Raw genomic sequence first — 13,077 nt, forward strand, 5'->3', positions numbered from 1 at the left:
TTAAATTTTGCTTTATAATTAAATTTCTTGTGCTCTTCTCTTCTTTCTATCATCTTTGGCTCTTTGTTCCTGGGTGCACTGGGACCTCGCCTAACGTTCGCTCACTCCTCCGGAGCTGGCTTCCATGGACTTCCAGGCTAGATAAGTATTGTGTCCCCTATCATTCTTTCCCACCTCACCACCCATCCACCCCCAGTAAACACTATGATACTTAATGTCGACGGACTAAACACTAACTTCAAAAGACACCTGGCACTAAGGAGCTTCAGAGACTAGGGAGTAGACGTAGTATTTGTACAAGAGACGCATTTTGATAAGAAAGGCACTCTAGGGTTTATGTTTAGACATTTCCCTCAAGGTTGTTTAGCCTCTAACCCTCAAAAAAAGGCAGGAGTGGCGATATTAATAAAAAAAGGCTCCCCTTTCCCTCTTACATCTTCTTCTGATGATCCCCAAGAACAGTTTCTTATTCTCAGTGGCCAATGGCAGCAAATACACATAACCTTCTGTAACATTTATGCCCTGAATGCAAATCAGTCAATCTTCTTTACTCGAGTATACAACCGCTTAATTAGATCTCTACATTCCTTCCTGGTGCTGGGCGGGGACTTCAATTTGCTGTTCTCTACCACAATGGGTCGAATTTCCCTATCTAAAAAGACTAACCCCCCCCCAAGATTACCTTGACAATCCCTACAGTTTTGACAGATCACACGCAAATTTGCTTTATTTGACGCATGGGGTGGTCGCCCACCCGACGGAACGCGAGTATTCTCACTACTCTCACCCGTACCACACACATGCACGCCTGGACTACTTTTTTCAATAATTCCCCCACTCTATGAGCAGTTAGTGAGGTGGATAGTCTCCTTATGTCCTGGTTGGATCATGCCTTGATCTTGTTAAAACTATTTCTGGAGGGTTCTCAAATTAAACGCGGTCATTGGCAACTTAACAATTTTTTTCTAAAAAATTAGACAACCAGGTCAGAGCTGGAGAAATCTTTAAGGTTTTACCCCAGAGGTTTCCCCTGGAACCCATAAATCAGTGCTGAGAGGCAAGTGTTTTGCTATTTTTACAGCTTGGAAAAAAAGTCCTGATTGGCCTCCAAAACTTTGATTCGCCTCCTAAGAGAAATTGTCTGGCTCCGTGCTATTTTGAAAAACATTGACATTGGAAGGGTTGAAAAAAGCTCTCAAAAGACTACGCCAAACATATTACGATAAAGGTAATAAGGCTCACAACTTACTAACACATAAGCTACAAGAGCAAGTGCATGTGGCAGCCCCGCAATCCCTACAGGATGCTAAAGGGACTCTACATCCCCACCCTAACTATAACGCTCAATTGTTTAGTGACAATTTTTCTGATTTGTACAACACAATAACCCGACTATACTGCATTTACCTGCTAAAGACAGCTTTTGTGACCATGTTCGAACCTACCTTGCAAACAGTGAAGTGACCACATTGCCAATGACAGCTCTACAATCTCTTAACTCCCCAGTTACTGAACAGGAGTTGTTGGAAACCTTGAAACTTTTACCAAACCGTAAAGCCCCTGGACCTGATGGCCTTCCACATGAATATTATAAGACATTTTCTTCCACCTTACTTCCTTACATGTCTTGCCTGTTTAATGGATTTATGCACAAAAGTGAAATCCTGAGAGCTATGCAGACCTCCTATCTGACTTTGATACCCAAACCGGGCCAGGACCATACACTTTGCGGGAACGATCGGCCCATAGTTTTATTAAACTAAGATCTGAAATTTTTTATGAAACTATTCTCAATTCACTTAAATGAGGTCCTCCCTTCCTTGATTCACAAAGATCAAGTTGGTTTGTACCATGGAGACAGGCAGGTGACAACACTAGAAGAGCCAATAATTTAATAGATATTGTTCACAGGCAACATGAGGAAGGGCTTTTACTCAGTTTAGACGCCAAAAAGGCCTTTGATAAGCTCAGCTGGCCCTTTAGGTTTATGAACCCCCAATATCTGGGCTTCCAGGGACCATTCCTCAGGGCAATTAAACACTTGTATGCAGCTCCTTCCGTCTCTATAAAAACTCCCTTTGGGCTTCTCATCCTTTCACTATCTCAAATGGGACGAGACAAGTCTATCCCCTTTCACCAGTAATTTTGCTCTCTGTATAGAGCCCCTGGTGGCTCAGATCCATCGTGACCCAAATATTTGCGGGATTCTGGTCAGAGGGCTTGAGTTCAAAGTTTCATTATTTGCAGATGACATTCTACTCACTCTGGCACGCCCGCGGATAACTCTCCCTAAACTCCATAAACTCTTGGAGGAATTTGGATCCCTGTCTGGCTAGAAGGTTAATCCCTCCAAATCAGAAGCCTTGCCACTCAACACGACTCCCTCGGAGGACCACTTTCGCATCTATTAGAGTTTACTGGCTACATGGAGACATTACCAAATCTTGTGGCTAGGATGTATAGCTTTGGTTAAAATGACAATTCTACCCAAGATCCTACACTGCTTTCTGACATTACCCGTACCTATTCCCTGGGTCCAAATCCAGAAACTCCAAACAGACCTCCTAAATTTTATATGGAATCAAACACAGAATTGCTTGCTCTACACTTTTTGCCTTGCGCACTGAGGGAGGACTGGCCTTCCCTAACCTTTTACATTATCATCCCGCTACTCAACTGCAGGCTGTGGCCTCATGGACTTTCCTCCCAGCATATAACTGCTGGACACAAACAGATAAACTATGGTTGGCTCCAATCCTCCCAAATAACCTTATGTGGAATGCGGATGTTCCCTCTGCCTCTTTATTACACGCTATGGCTCTATTGCGCAAGATCTGGCGACAGCTACGACACACTTGCTTCCTTCAATCTGAGTCTTCCTTACTGACAGCATTTCTATATAACCCTAAACTCCCAGATAGCCTAACTCATTAAATGATCCTTCCTTGGCTACAGAGACACCTCTTTCACTATGGTCATATAGCAAACCCAATAACTAGAGTATTACTTCCATTTAAGGAACTCCGGGAAAAACATGATTTACCCAGTAGTGCTTTTTTTGGCTATCTCCAAATTCATCACTATGTCCTAACCTTTGCACCTAATCTCCAATTCTCCAAACTATCCCCATTTGAATGCTTAATTCTTTCTGGCCTGTCTCAAAAAGGTTTAACCTCAGATATATATAAACTCCTAAACTCCAGTAAGGTAGATTCCAATTGCAAACATGGGTATATGCTTAAGTGGGAGCAAGCCCTTGGGGAAGAATTTCCCCTTGAGCAATGCCAATCTATTTGGTCCCGAGCAGCTAAAAGTTCTATTTGCACCCTTTACAAGGAAAATATTTATAAAGTGCTATTTTTTTTGTACATGACCCCTGCCCGAATGCATGCCATATACCCATCGGCTTCGGATCGCTGCTGGGGATGTTGTAAGGATTGAGGCACTCTATTGCATATCTATTGGCAATGTCCATCCTTGCAGACATACTGGCACTCGGTCCAGGACATCCTCCATCGTTTGTTCGAGGTTGACTTCCCTTTCCATCCAAAACTATATTCACTAGGACTTCTCCCCCCCCTAAATGACCAAGCTTGGCCAAAAAATTTAATACCCGTATTTTAACGGCAGCCAGATGCCTAATAGCCCTTCATTGAAAGAGACAAATGCCCCTGACATCAACAGATCTCTATGCCAGGATCAAAGATGTGGCGATAATGGAGTCCCTGACAGCCCAATTAAATGATAGTCGACCACTATTGTGCGATCTGGGAACCCTGGCATCTCAGGGGGGGACCATCCATGAGGCCTTGAACCCTCTCTCTGCTACAGATGTTGGGATCCTTAGGGCCCAGGAATGACAAGTCTTGTTTACTTATCTCTACTATTTTTTATTTTCTTTCTTTTTTCTTTGTTCTTATCCTTCTACTCTTTCCCACTATGTATAAACCCAACGGGCACATGTCAAGCCCCCTTGGGATTAGAATTTCTGGCTAAACCACATTGTGCACTTATTATGTTGCTCTTATGCTATTGGTTCACTCGACATACATGTGTCACAAACAATATTTAGTTATGGTAATAACTTTATCGGTTATCACGCACATTTAGGAGTAAATTTCTTTTTTACATCATATGTTGGTTTGCTAACAAAACTTTTTGTGGTTTCCAATGACTGCTGTTTCTCGTTCTACATTTGTATTGTAAAATATAAAAACTTCAAAAAAATTGTCAATTATAAAAAAAAAAAGAAAATAAAAGAAGAAAGAAAGCTGAAAAAAGGAAAGTAATGCAGCCATCACATCCAATAATTGGTAAGCTGCAATATAATTAATGTTTACTTTAGGGTTTAATACTACTTTAAACTGTGTTCATCTCCATGGTCCCCTGCAGCTCACAATGGCCCCTCGCACTGGCCATGTCATGTCATTGCAGGAAAAAAAACAATGACATGGAGGTCAGCCCAAAGAATAGGAAACCCAAGTCGAGGAGAAATAAAAAATTGCACCATTATATATTATATTATAATTATACAGATTAATGATTAAGACACAAATGCTGACATTATTGCATCACCCTAGTCATTAGGATTATTTTAAATGGTTGTTTTGATGAGAACTAGTAAACTTTATACATATGATCACAAGTCATAAATAAGTGATTTTTATGTTTCCACACTATCCTACAAAGCAAATAAGAATAGACATGTCAGTTTATAATACACATTTTTCACTAAGCCCCTCTGTATCCAAGGACCATTGGCTATCCATAGATTCCCTTCTACTAAATGCAGAGTGCATCATCTCAATCATATCCCTTCCTAAGCCACTTGCATGTTCTGTCTCCTTATATTTCACTTTTCTTGCACTTCAGCCTTCTCAGGCCTGTGGCTTCTTGTTCATAATGAAGAGCTCCAGTTAAAAGTAATTTTTTTTGTTCTATTTTTGGATGAAGTCTGGAAGGGTTACAACCTCTGTTGGTTTTTTTCTGGCACTGGAGTCTAAACAAGATGTTGTGTGTGGCCAAAGAGTTCCAGTTTAGGAAGGAGCACATTGAGATTGTGCTTTTACAATTGACAGTTCTTTGATTTTTTTTTTATGGTCTGCTTGAGTGGAAAGAGTTCAACTAAGTCCTCAAGGACCACTTCAGACCCAACAAGAACATTGTTCTATGTCTCAAACACATAGCATAGTTAGCTTACCTTCTTCATGCTTCTGTCAGACCAGCCTTCCATCCACTGCACAGAACATTTCTTGTACAGAGCTGGGTTACTTTCACAGTTTATGGTGAAATTAATGTTTGTACAATCCATGATGAGGACAATATGCAGATTTTGTTGAACTTCTGAAATAAAGAACACCCAAAACATATTAGGGAATTGTCTATAACTTTCACACAACGTAGCATTGAACAAACTCTGTATTTGCTGCATAGTGATTGCACCGAAAACTGTGTTTTTATGGGGACAAATATGGTTACTGCTACTCATAATGTATGGGTACCAACTAGGAAAACTCCACAACAGCCAACCAAGTGACAGCTCCTCCCACCTGATCAGGTCAGGAAACACACAGAGAAGATTAAAAGGCCCAACACCTAACCACCTTAGTGTTTTGCCTGTCCCTATCAGGACAGAATGTGAAAAGATAATTCTAGAAGGCCCATGTTTTCTTAACTTCCAGGCTCCAGGTGGAGTTGTAATGTTTCCCTTTTAAAGACTTTAAGGCTTACCTAGTCATTAAGAACTTCAGGTAAAGACAGTGTTTTAAAAACGTGGCCTTAAGAGAGTTCACTCAGTGTATCCTTCTGCCCACTCTCTAAGCCAAGGCAAGGATGAGTGTTTCCATCCTCTTTGTAGAGAAGATGTTGCCTTCATCTTTCCTGGCCTGGCTCCAGTGCCGTGCCACCGCTGGACCGATCACTCGGATGTAGGGTATGGTATTTGGATTGTCGAGCAGGCACAACTTTAATTTACTTTCCATTTTGTTAATTGATAAAAATAAACTACCACTTCTATTTCTTAAAGCATTCTTAATATACAGCATTTTTTTATGCCCACATAAAACTTTCACACAGTACTGTACCCTCAGAGGTCTAGTAAAGTTCATGCCTCGACAGGTCAGGGCTGTTTTGCTGGCAAGAGGGGGGATCTACTCAATATTAAAGCGGAGTTCCAGGCACAAAAACAATATTTTTTTTTTGTGCCCCTCCGCTAGGTATGCCTCACCTGAAAAGGAATTGGATAGTTTTTTTTTTTTTTGTTTACTTACCTTGCAATTGAAGATCGAAGATACTCACCTCAGAGTACTTCCTCCCTCGGAGCCGCGGCTCACCCCGTCACTTCCTGCCTCGCTATGATTTCTGGGAGCTGAACGTCACAGCTCCCAGGAATCAATGCGACGGCACCGGCCCCGCTCGTCATTTCCGGGCACCGGAAGTGATGAGAGGGGCCGGTGCAGGCGCATTCTGGGACAAGACGCGGAAGAAGACACAGAAGAGGACCGCGCCGGCTTCAGCTGCCCACAAGAGAGATGGAAATGCTGTGGAAGAAATTTTATAAGTAAGTATTTCTTCTAAAAGGTAAGTGCGAACCGGGACAGATCAGAGGCTAGCCATTGTGGAATGTGCTAGCCCTGACTGTCCCGGGGGTATGTTTAGTAAAAAATTACTCCTGTGCCCGGAACTCCGCTTTAAGTGGGTGGTTATAATGTTATGGCTGAGGGGGGATCTACTCAATATTAAGTGGGTGGTTATAATGTTACGGCTGATCGAGATAGATAGATAGATAGATAGATAGATAGATAGATAGATAGATAGATAGATAGATAGATAGATAGATAGATAGATAGATAGAGGTTATCTGGTTATGCATGTCACACTGTTCTACCCTGAGACACAGAAAAGTCAGCCCCTATACATTCCTCTTGACCGTAGACTAAAGACGTTTTATGTCCATAAGCAGACAACCCAAAGCTGATAATTCGGCTTTTAAAGGTTGCCGTCATGACAAATCATCAACTAACAACTTAAATCACCTAGGGCATTTTACTGTGAGTTTTCATCTTTACCCACCTGCCAAGGTCAAGAGTCTTGTTCTTGTCAAAGTCACCATTTACATGACAAAGAAGGTGTGGAAGTAGACTCATTTTGGTTTTGTAATACATACAGCAGGGGTGAAGCTAGGAAATCTAAACAGAATATCTCACTGCTAAAATCCTCAAGATTAATAGGCCAGTTAGAAATTGAAATCTGATTGATTGCTTCTGTGGACAGGTGTCTTTTATACAGGTAACAAGCAGAGATTAGGAGCACTCTCTTTAAGAGAGTTCTCCTAATCTCAGCTTGTTACCTGTATAGAAGACACCTTGGAGCCAGAAACTTTGCTGATTGAAGGGATTAAATACTTCTTTCACTCATGTAAATGCAAATCAATTTATGATCAATGTGTTAGCATTAGCATGTGTTAAACTGAACTTAATACACTACTTTGTATCAGGAAAACGCTTAGCAAGCCTAAGCAATCTATGAATGCTGTGTTTCACTAGCCAAACTTACTGTAGGTAAAATAGGAAAACACTGGTCCAGTAAAGCCATCTTCTGATGCCTGGTCTTTAAGTGGAGACAATAGCGGCTCTAGTTCCTCTGTAGTATATAAACCAGGAACCTCACCTATGCAAAAGAAAATATATATTGGAACAAGGTATACCAAAGAGAATTAAAGTGAATACCATTTATAAAAATCACACAAATAAAATAACAATAAAATAAATGTATTTTATGATGTGTGTTTTTTGTGACTACAACTTTAAAAAACATTGGGGTTAATTTACTAAAACTGGAGAAAGTAAAATCTGGTGGAGCTCTGCAAAGAAACCAATCAGCTTTCAGATTTGTTTGGAAAAGCTTAATAGAACAAGTTAGAAGATGATTGGCTCCCAAGCACAGTTGCACCAGATTTTGCACTACCTGTTACTAGTAAATCTACCCCATTGTGTGCACTAAAATCATGACCAACAAAACCTAAAACAATTACACTCTGGTGCTGAACTAGATCTAAACCTTCAATTGTAAACTGTGTTGACCCCCTATTTGTTATAGACAATGACACATGACTAACACAGTGATGTCTACAGTAATTTTTGAAAGCTGAAGAAAAACAGTGGCATCACTCGATATAGAGAAGGCATTTTGACACTGTCGAGTGGCCTTTTCTGTGGCAGACACTTCGCAGGATGGGCTTTCCCTTGGTTTTCATAGAGTGGCTCAAGGTTTTATATTTTAACCCTATCTCTTCGGTCAGGTTGGGAAGTGGACTTTCTGCCCCCTTCGTCCAGTACAGGGGAACTAGGCAGGGCTGCCCTCTCTCTCTCTCCAGTGCTATTTGCCAATGAACCAGTAGCGGAGGCATTACGCACTTCCCCACATATCAGGGGCTTGCGCGTTGGAGAGGGTTGCCCTGTACGTGGATGACATCCAACTCTTTTTAAACTATACTGGTCAGTCATTGCAGGGAGCCCTGCAGGTCCTAAATTTTTTTTCCATGTTTACTGGTCTCAGGGTAAACTGGACCAAGTCATTGTTATTCCCAATAGACCAGGCAGCCAGATCTATGGCCTTCCCAAACATTCCCCTGTAATGGGTAGACACCTTTAAATATCTGGGGGTGGTAGTCTCCCGTCAAGCCTCAGATTTTCTCTCCTTGAACTTGATGCCGGTCCTGCAGATGGTAGAGGCAAAACTGAAGACATGGGAAAGTCTACCCTTATCATTTCTGGGTCATATTAAAGAGGAAGTAAACCATCCTCTGCAAGTTGTACCGATAGGTAAGCCTATGATAAGGCTTACCTAGAGGTACTGTAAATATCTCCTAAACATGCACCGTTTAGGAGATATTTACCATACATGCAGCCAGTGACATCACTGGCGCATGCGCTCTGAAGGAACGGCTGCCCGTGCCGTTCCTTCAGAGCCCCGTGCCGTCGTCTCCCGCGCGTGCATGGGAGTGACGTCACCGCGGCTCCGGCCAATCAGATGGCCGGATGCCGCGATCCCGGAAGACGGGCGACTGGACATGTCGCCCGTCATAGAGGTAAGAGGGCGGCACGGCGGGGGCTCGTTCTAAGGTAAGTATTTGATAATGAGCTAGTATGCGATACATACTAGCTCATTATGTCTTTCTCTTTCAGGGTGAAAAAAAAATTTGGTTTACAACCTCTTTAACGTAATAAAAATGAAGATAATTTTCAAATTTACCTATCTGTTTTGGCATTCCCCACAATGGATACCAAAGTCCTTTTTTGTGAAACTGAACCAGCTGTTCTCATCCTTTCTCTGGGGCTCCCAAACACCACGCTATAAATTAAGCACTTTAATTCGCCCATGCACTCAGGGTTGCCTAGCTTTTTCTGATTGCCATAAATATTTTCTAGCTACTCAATTGGTAACAACGACATTGTGGCTAAACCCTGACTTATCCAATCCATCCATGCTCCTACCTGCTCCCTGGAAGCGGTAAATTTCTCATCTTTAGAGGCCCACAGGCCCCTTATGAACTGACCCCTTTCATGCTTACAACGCTTCGGGCCTGGAAGGTGGGTTTAGCCTGTGAGGGCTACCACAAACTATCTGGGTCTCCGAATGCCCCAATATGGCTTAACCCTACCCTGTCCCATTTCCTCCACAAACAATATTCCAATGCATTACCTTTTTATTTACAACTCTCCCATGCCTTCAAGACCCAATTCCCGCAATCCTCCTGTAGAATTGTCCAATCGGAGCTGGAACGGGTGCTCTGCTCAGAATCTGATGAAAAGCCTTCCTCTCATCTCTACCCCCTGTTGTATTTGTGTCTTTGTCCCCCTTAGAAGGGCTATGGTCCCGTTGGCAACAGGACATTCCAGAATTGGACAATAATTACTGGGATAATGTCTAGGATCTTCCCTTCCGGACCTTGGTCTCACTACGGGACCACCTGGTCCAGTTTAAAATAGTACATAGAGCCTATTTCACTCCCTACAGACTCCACACGATAAGTCCATCCAGCTTGCCAGTGTGCCGGAGATGTGGTAGCTCTCCAGGAAATGTTTACCACATCTTTTGGTCCTGCCCTGGCATTGTACGTTATTGAGAAGAGGTACAAACCTTAGTTAATCTAGTTATGTCTCTCTCCATATGACCCTCCATGGAGGTCTGCTTGCTAGGATTGGTCTAATCTCTGGCACCAACTATAGTGGAGCGCACTCTAATCAGCCTGCTCCTTTTTTACACTAGGAAGTCTATTACGAAGCAGTGGAAAAAAAAACCTTTCTTCCTTCCCTCTCCTTCTGGAAACAACTTGTGGACAAAAGCCTACCTCTCTACAAAGATACATACATGAATAGGGGATGCCCTAAAAAATATGATAAGGTGTGGCATAGGTAGATAGCGGAGTCCTCGACCGCTTCAGTTATACCTTGAGATAGTGGACGCTTACAGCTGGAGTGGTTCTCCTGGCCTTCGTACCAATGCCTAAAAATTTAATTAAAAAAGAAAAAGGGACTTTTTTTTTCTCGCCCCAATTATCTTACTTATGGTTCTTCAGCTAATAGGGTCTCTTAAAGTGATCAGCAGCCTCCTTTACAGGATGTACACTATGTATCTCTGACTTATTGTTCTTGCATCCATTGTATTGTCTACCCATTTGAGTTGCACCATCGTGACAGGACATGCATTGTTTTTGTCTTGTCTGACTGTACGCTGTGTTGTTTTATGCTTATTACTTCAATAAATAGATTTAAAAAAATAAAATAAATACATTTCTACATGCCATTCCTCAAAATGGGCTATTTACTGACCCAGATTTCACAGTTCGAACATATATGTAAAGGTGACCCCCATAGATTCTCTACAAGCAACTGAGTGTTAAACCTGATGCTGGACCTCCATCATATGTTACCAAATGGGAGCAGGATTTGGGTCGCACACCTGATATTGCAAATTGGTCTGGTATTTGGGCCGCAACAGAATCTTCATCGCCAACTGTTCTAGTGGTGGAAACAAATTGCCTGCTGGTACCTAGTTCCGGCTATGACTGCAAAATATGTTCCTACTTATTCAGCAGCATGCTTTCGCAGTTGTTCGGGCCCTGTAGCCCAAAACTTTTGGAAAGCCATCTTTGCAATAGCTTCAAAAGCCCACCATCCAGCCAGATCTAGCAACGGCTCTCCTAAATCAAAAACCAGATGAGATAACCTGAAATCAATTCCATCTCTTCTTACAGCTTGTAACAGCTGCTACACAAACCATTGCTAAAGCCTGAAAATTCCTCTCCTTGATTGTGTCTGACGGCCTTGGGTTAAGCATTGCTTATCACCAGACTTCGATGTTACAGAATTATTGCCTTGGTAAGCCCTTATGTTTTTCTTTACCCCTCACTGTCTCGGGAACTAGAACCGCTACCGCCCTGGGAGTTTTCTCCCTCTCTTGTCTGTTTTCTTGCTTTCCCCCTCCTATTTTTTTCAGGCAAGGGTATCCTTTGTTTTTTTCGGTAAACGATCCTTCCATTGTTTATCTGCCCCCCATCTCCCTTCAATTTCTCTTTCTTTCTCCTTCTCCTCTCTTTTATTAGGTTAATTTACAGTCACCTACGTCAGCTTCTTCAGTGTATGTTTAGAGTACCGGTTCTGCAGAACTAACCAGCTGACTTATACTCACAAGCATCCGTCTTTGTTTCTTTCTGGCAATTCTTATATTGTTATGACTGGATGCCCAATTACCCTCCTGTCTACTTGATGTTTTTTTTTCTGCCTGTTTCCATATCTCATGTATAAACCTCTTTGACAAGGAAAATGTATTCTATTCTCTTTGTATTGCTTCCTTTGTGTAAAATACCTGGTGATTCTGTCAATCTCTCTGCTTCCTTATCCAAAACTGGCCACACTAGTTATGAGAGCACAGTCTGGTCAGTTCTCTATCTGTGCTGAGAACTCTGCTGCCCTTCAATGATCTGACTTGTCTTGACACACCTCCCCACCTGCAAAGCCATTCACTGGGAAGACCAATGTGCTGCTGTTTCTTCTACCCTAGCTCTCTGAGCTCCTTGCAGGAGTATGTGATAACTAATAAAAAAATAAATACAATGGGGGGGGGGAGTATTTAAAATGTTATATATATATATATATATATATATATATATATATATATATATATATATATATATATATATATATATACTGTATATATATCTTTACACAAATGTTTTGCCTTTTGTTTCTATTTTAAACTGAAAGGGCTGTTTTACAAGGTGAGAGTTTACATATACTTTGATATCTAAGTCAAACGACTCCTGGCAGATACCAGAAGTGTCTGCTTTGTCCTATCTTACATTACTCTAATGTCAATGAGCTTTAACTGCCTAGTTATAAATATTCACCCTATCACCTTTCATATTGCATGCATGTGAATGGCTTGGGTAGTTAATTAAAACAAAGTGAGCCTGTCACAAGCCTAATTCAGCAGCTGTTAACTTCATGAGAACATAATGCTTAGTAAAATGAAACACACACAGCTGTTGCTCTGCATCCACTTCCATTCATTTTAAAAAGGCTCTGTCATAAAACAAAATATCTGTCTTCAGCCAACATTGTCTTACAATCTGCATGCTGGTTCCATGGCAATCACCTCGCTGTCAGTGATGACAAACAGAAGCTTCATTGACCTGGAATTAGCATTCAGTTCACCATCAAACAGGTGTTAAACTTGCTGAGATTCCTAATACAATTCAAATTCAGGCAGATACGAAATGCACAAATTAATGCAGCTTTGTATTCATTTATACAAAATTAAAGCAATATTAAAGTCTTGATTTTCTAACATAAAAAACATGTCACACTTACCTGCTCTGAGCAGTGGTTTTGCACAGAGCAGCCCTGATCCTCCTCTTCGCTGTTCCCACACTGGCACTCCTGGCTTCTCCCCCCTGCTGGGTGCCCCCACAGCAAAAAGCTTGCTAAAGGGGGGCACCCAAGCAGGCGCGCTCCCAAGTCGCAGCTCTGTGTGTCCATTTACAGGAGTGGGAGACCCCTGAGAACCAAGACTCTC

At 41.9% G+C, this 13,077-nt stretch overlaps 1 protein-coding gene across 1 annotated transcript in view; it reads right to left on the reverse strand.

Annotated features, from left to right (window-relative positions):
* The window catches only part of DYNC2H1 (dynein cytoplasmic 2 heavy chain 1), an 807,725-nt gene that overhangs the window by 539,205 nt on the left and 255,443 nt on the right, over positions 1 to 13,077 (reverse strand). The window contains exons 50-51 of the mRNA XM_082246437.1: positions 7,555 to 7,668; positions 5,201 to 5,343 (exon numbers count right to left, since the gene is read on the reverse strand). Coding sequence (XP_082102563.1) covers positions 5,201 to 5,343; positions 7,555 to 7,668 — 257 coding nt within the window. The remainder of the gene's footprint in view (positions 1 to 5,200; positions 5,344 to 7,554; positions 7,669 to 13,077) is intronic.

Source organism: Pelophylax lessonae, assembly GCF_965119305.1.
Source record: "Pelophylax lessonae genome assembly, chromosome: 2".
NCBI lineage: Eukaryota > Metazoa > Chordata > Amphibia > Anura > Ranidae > Pelophylax > Pelophylax lessonae.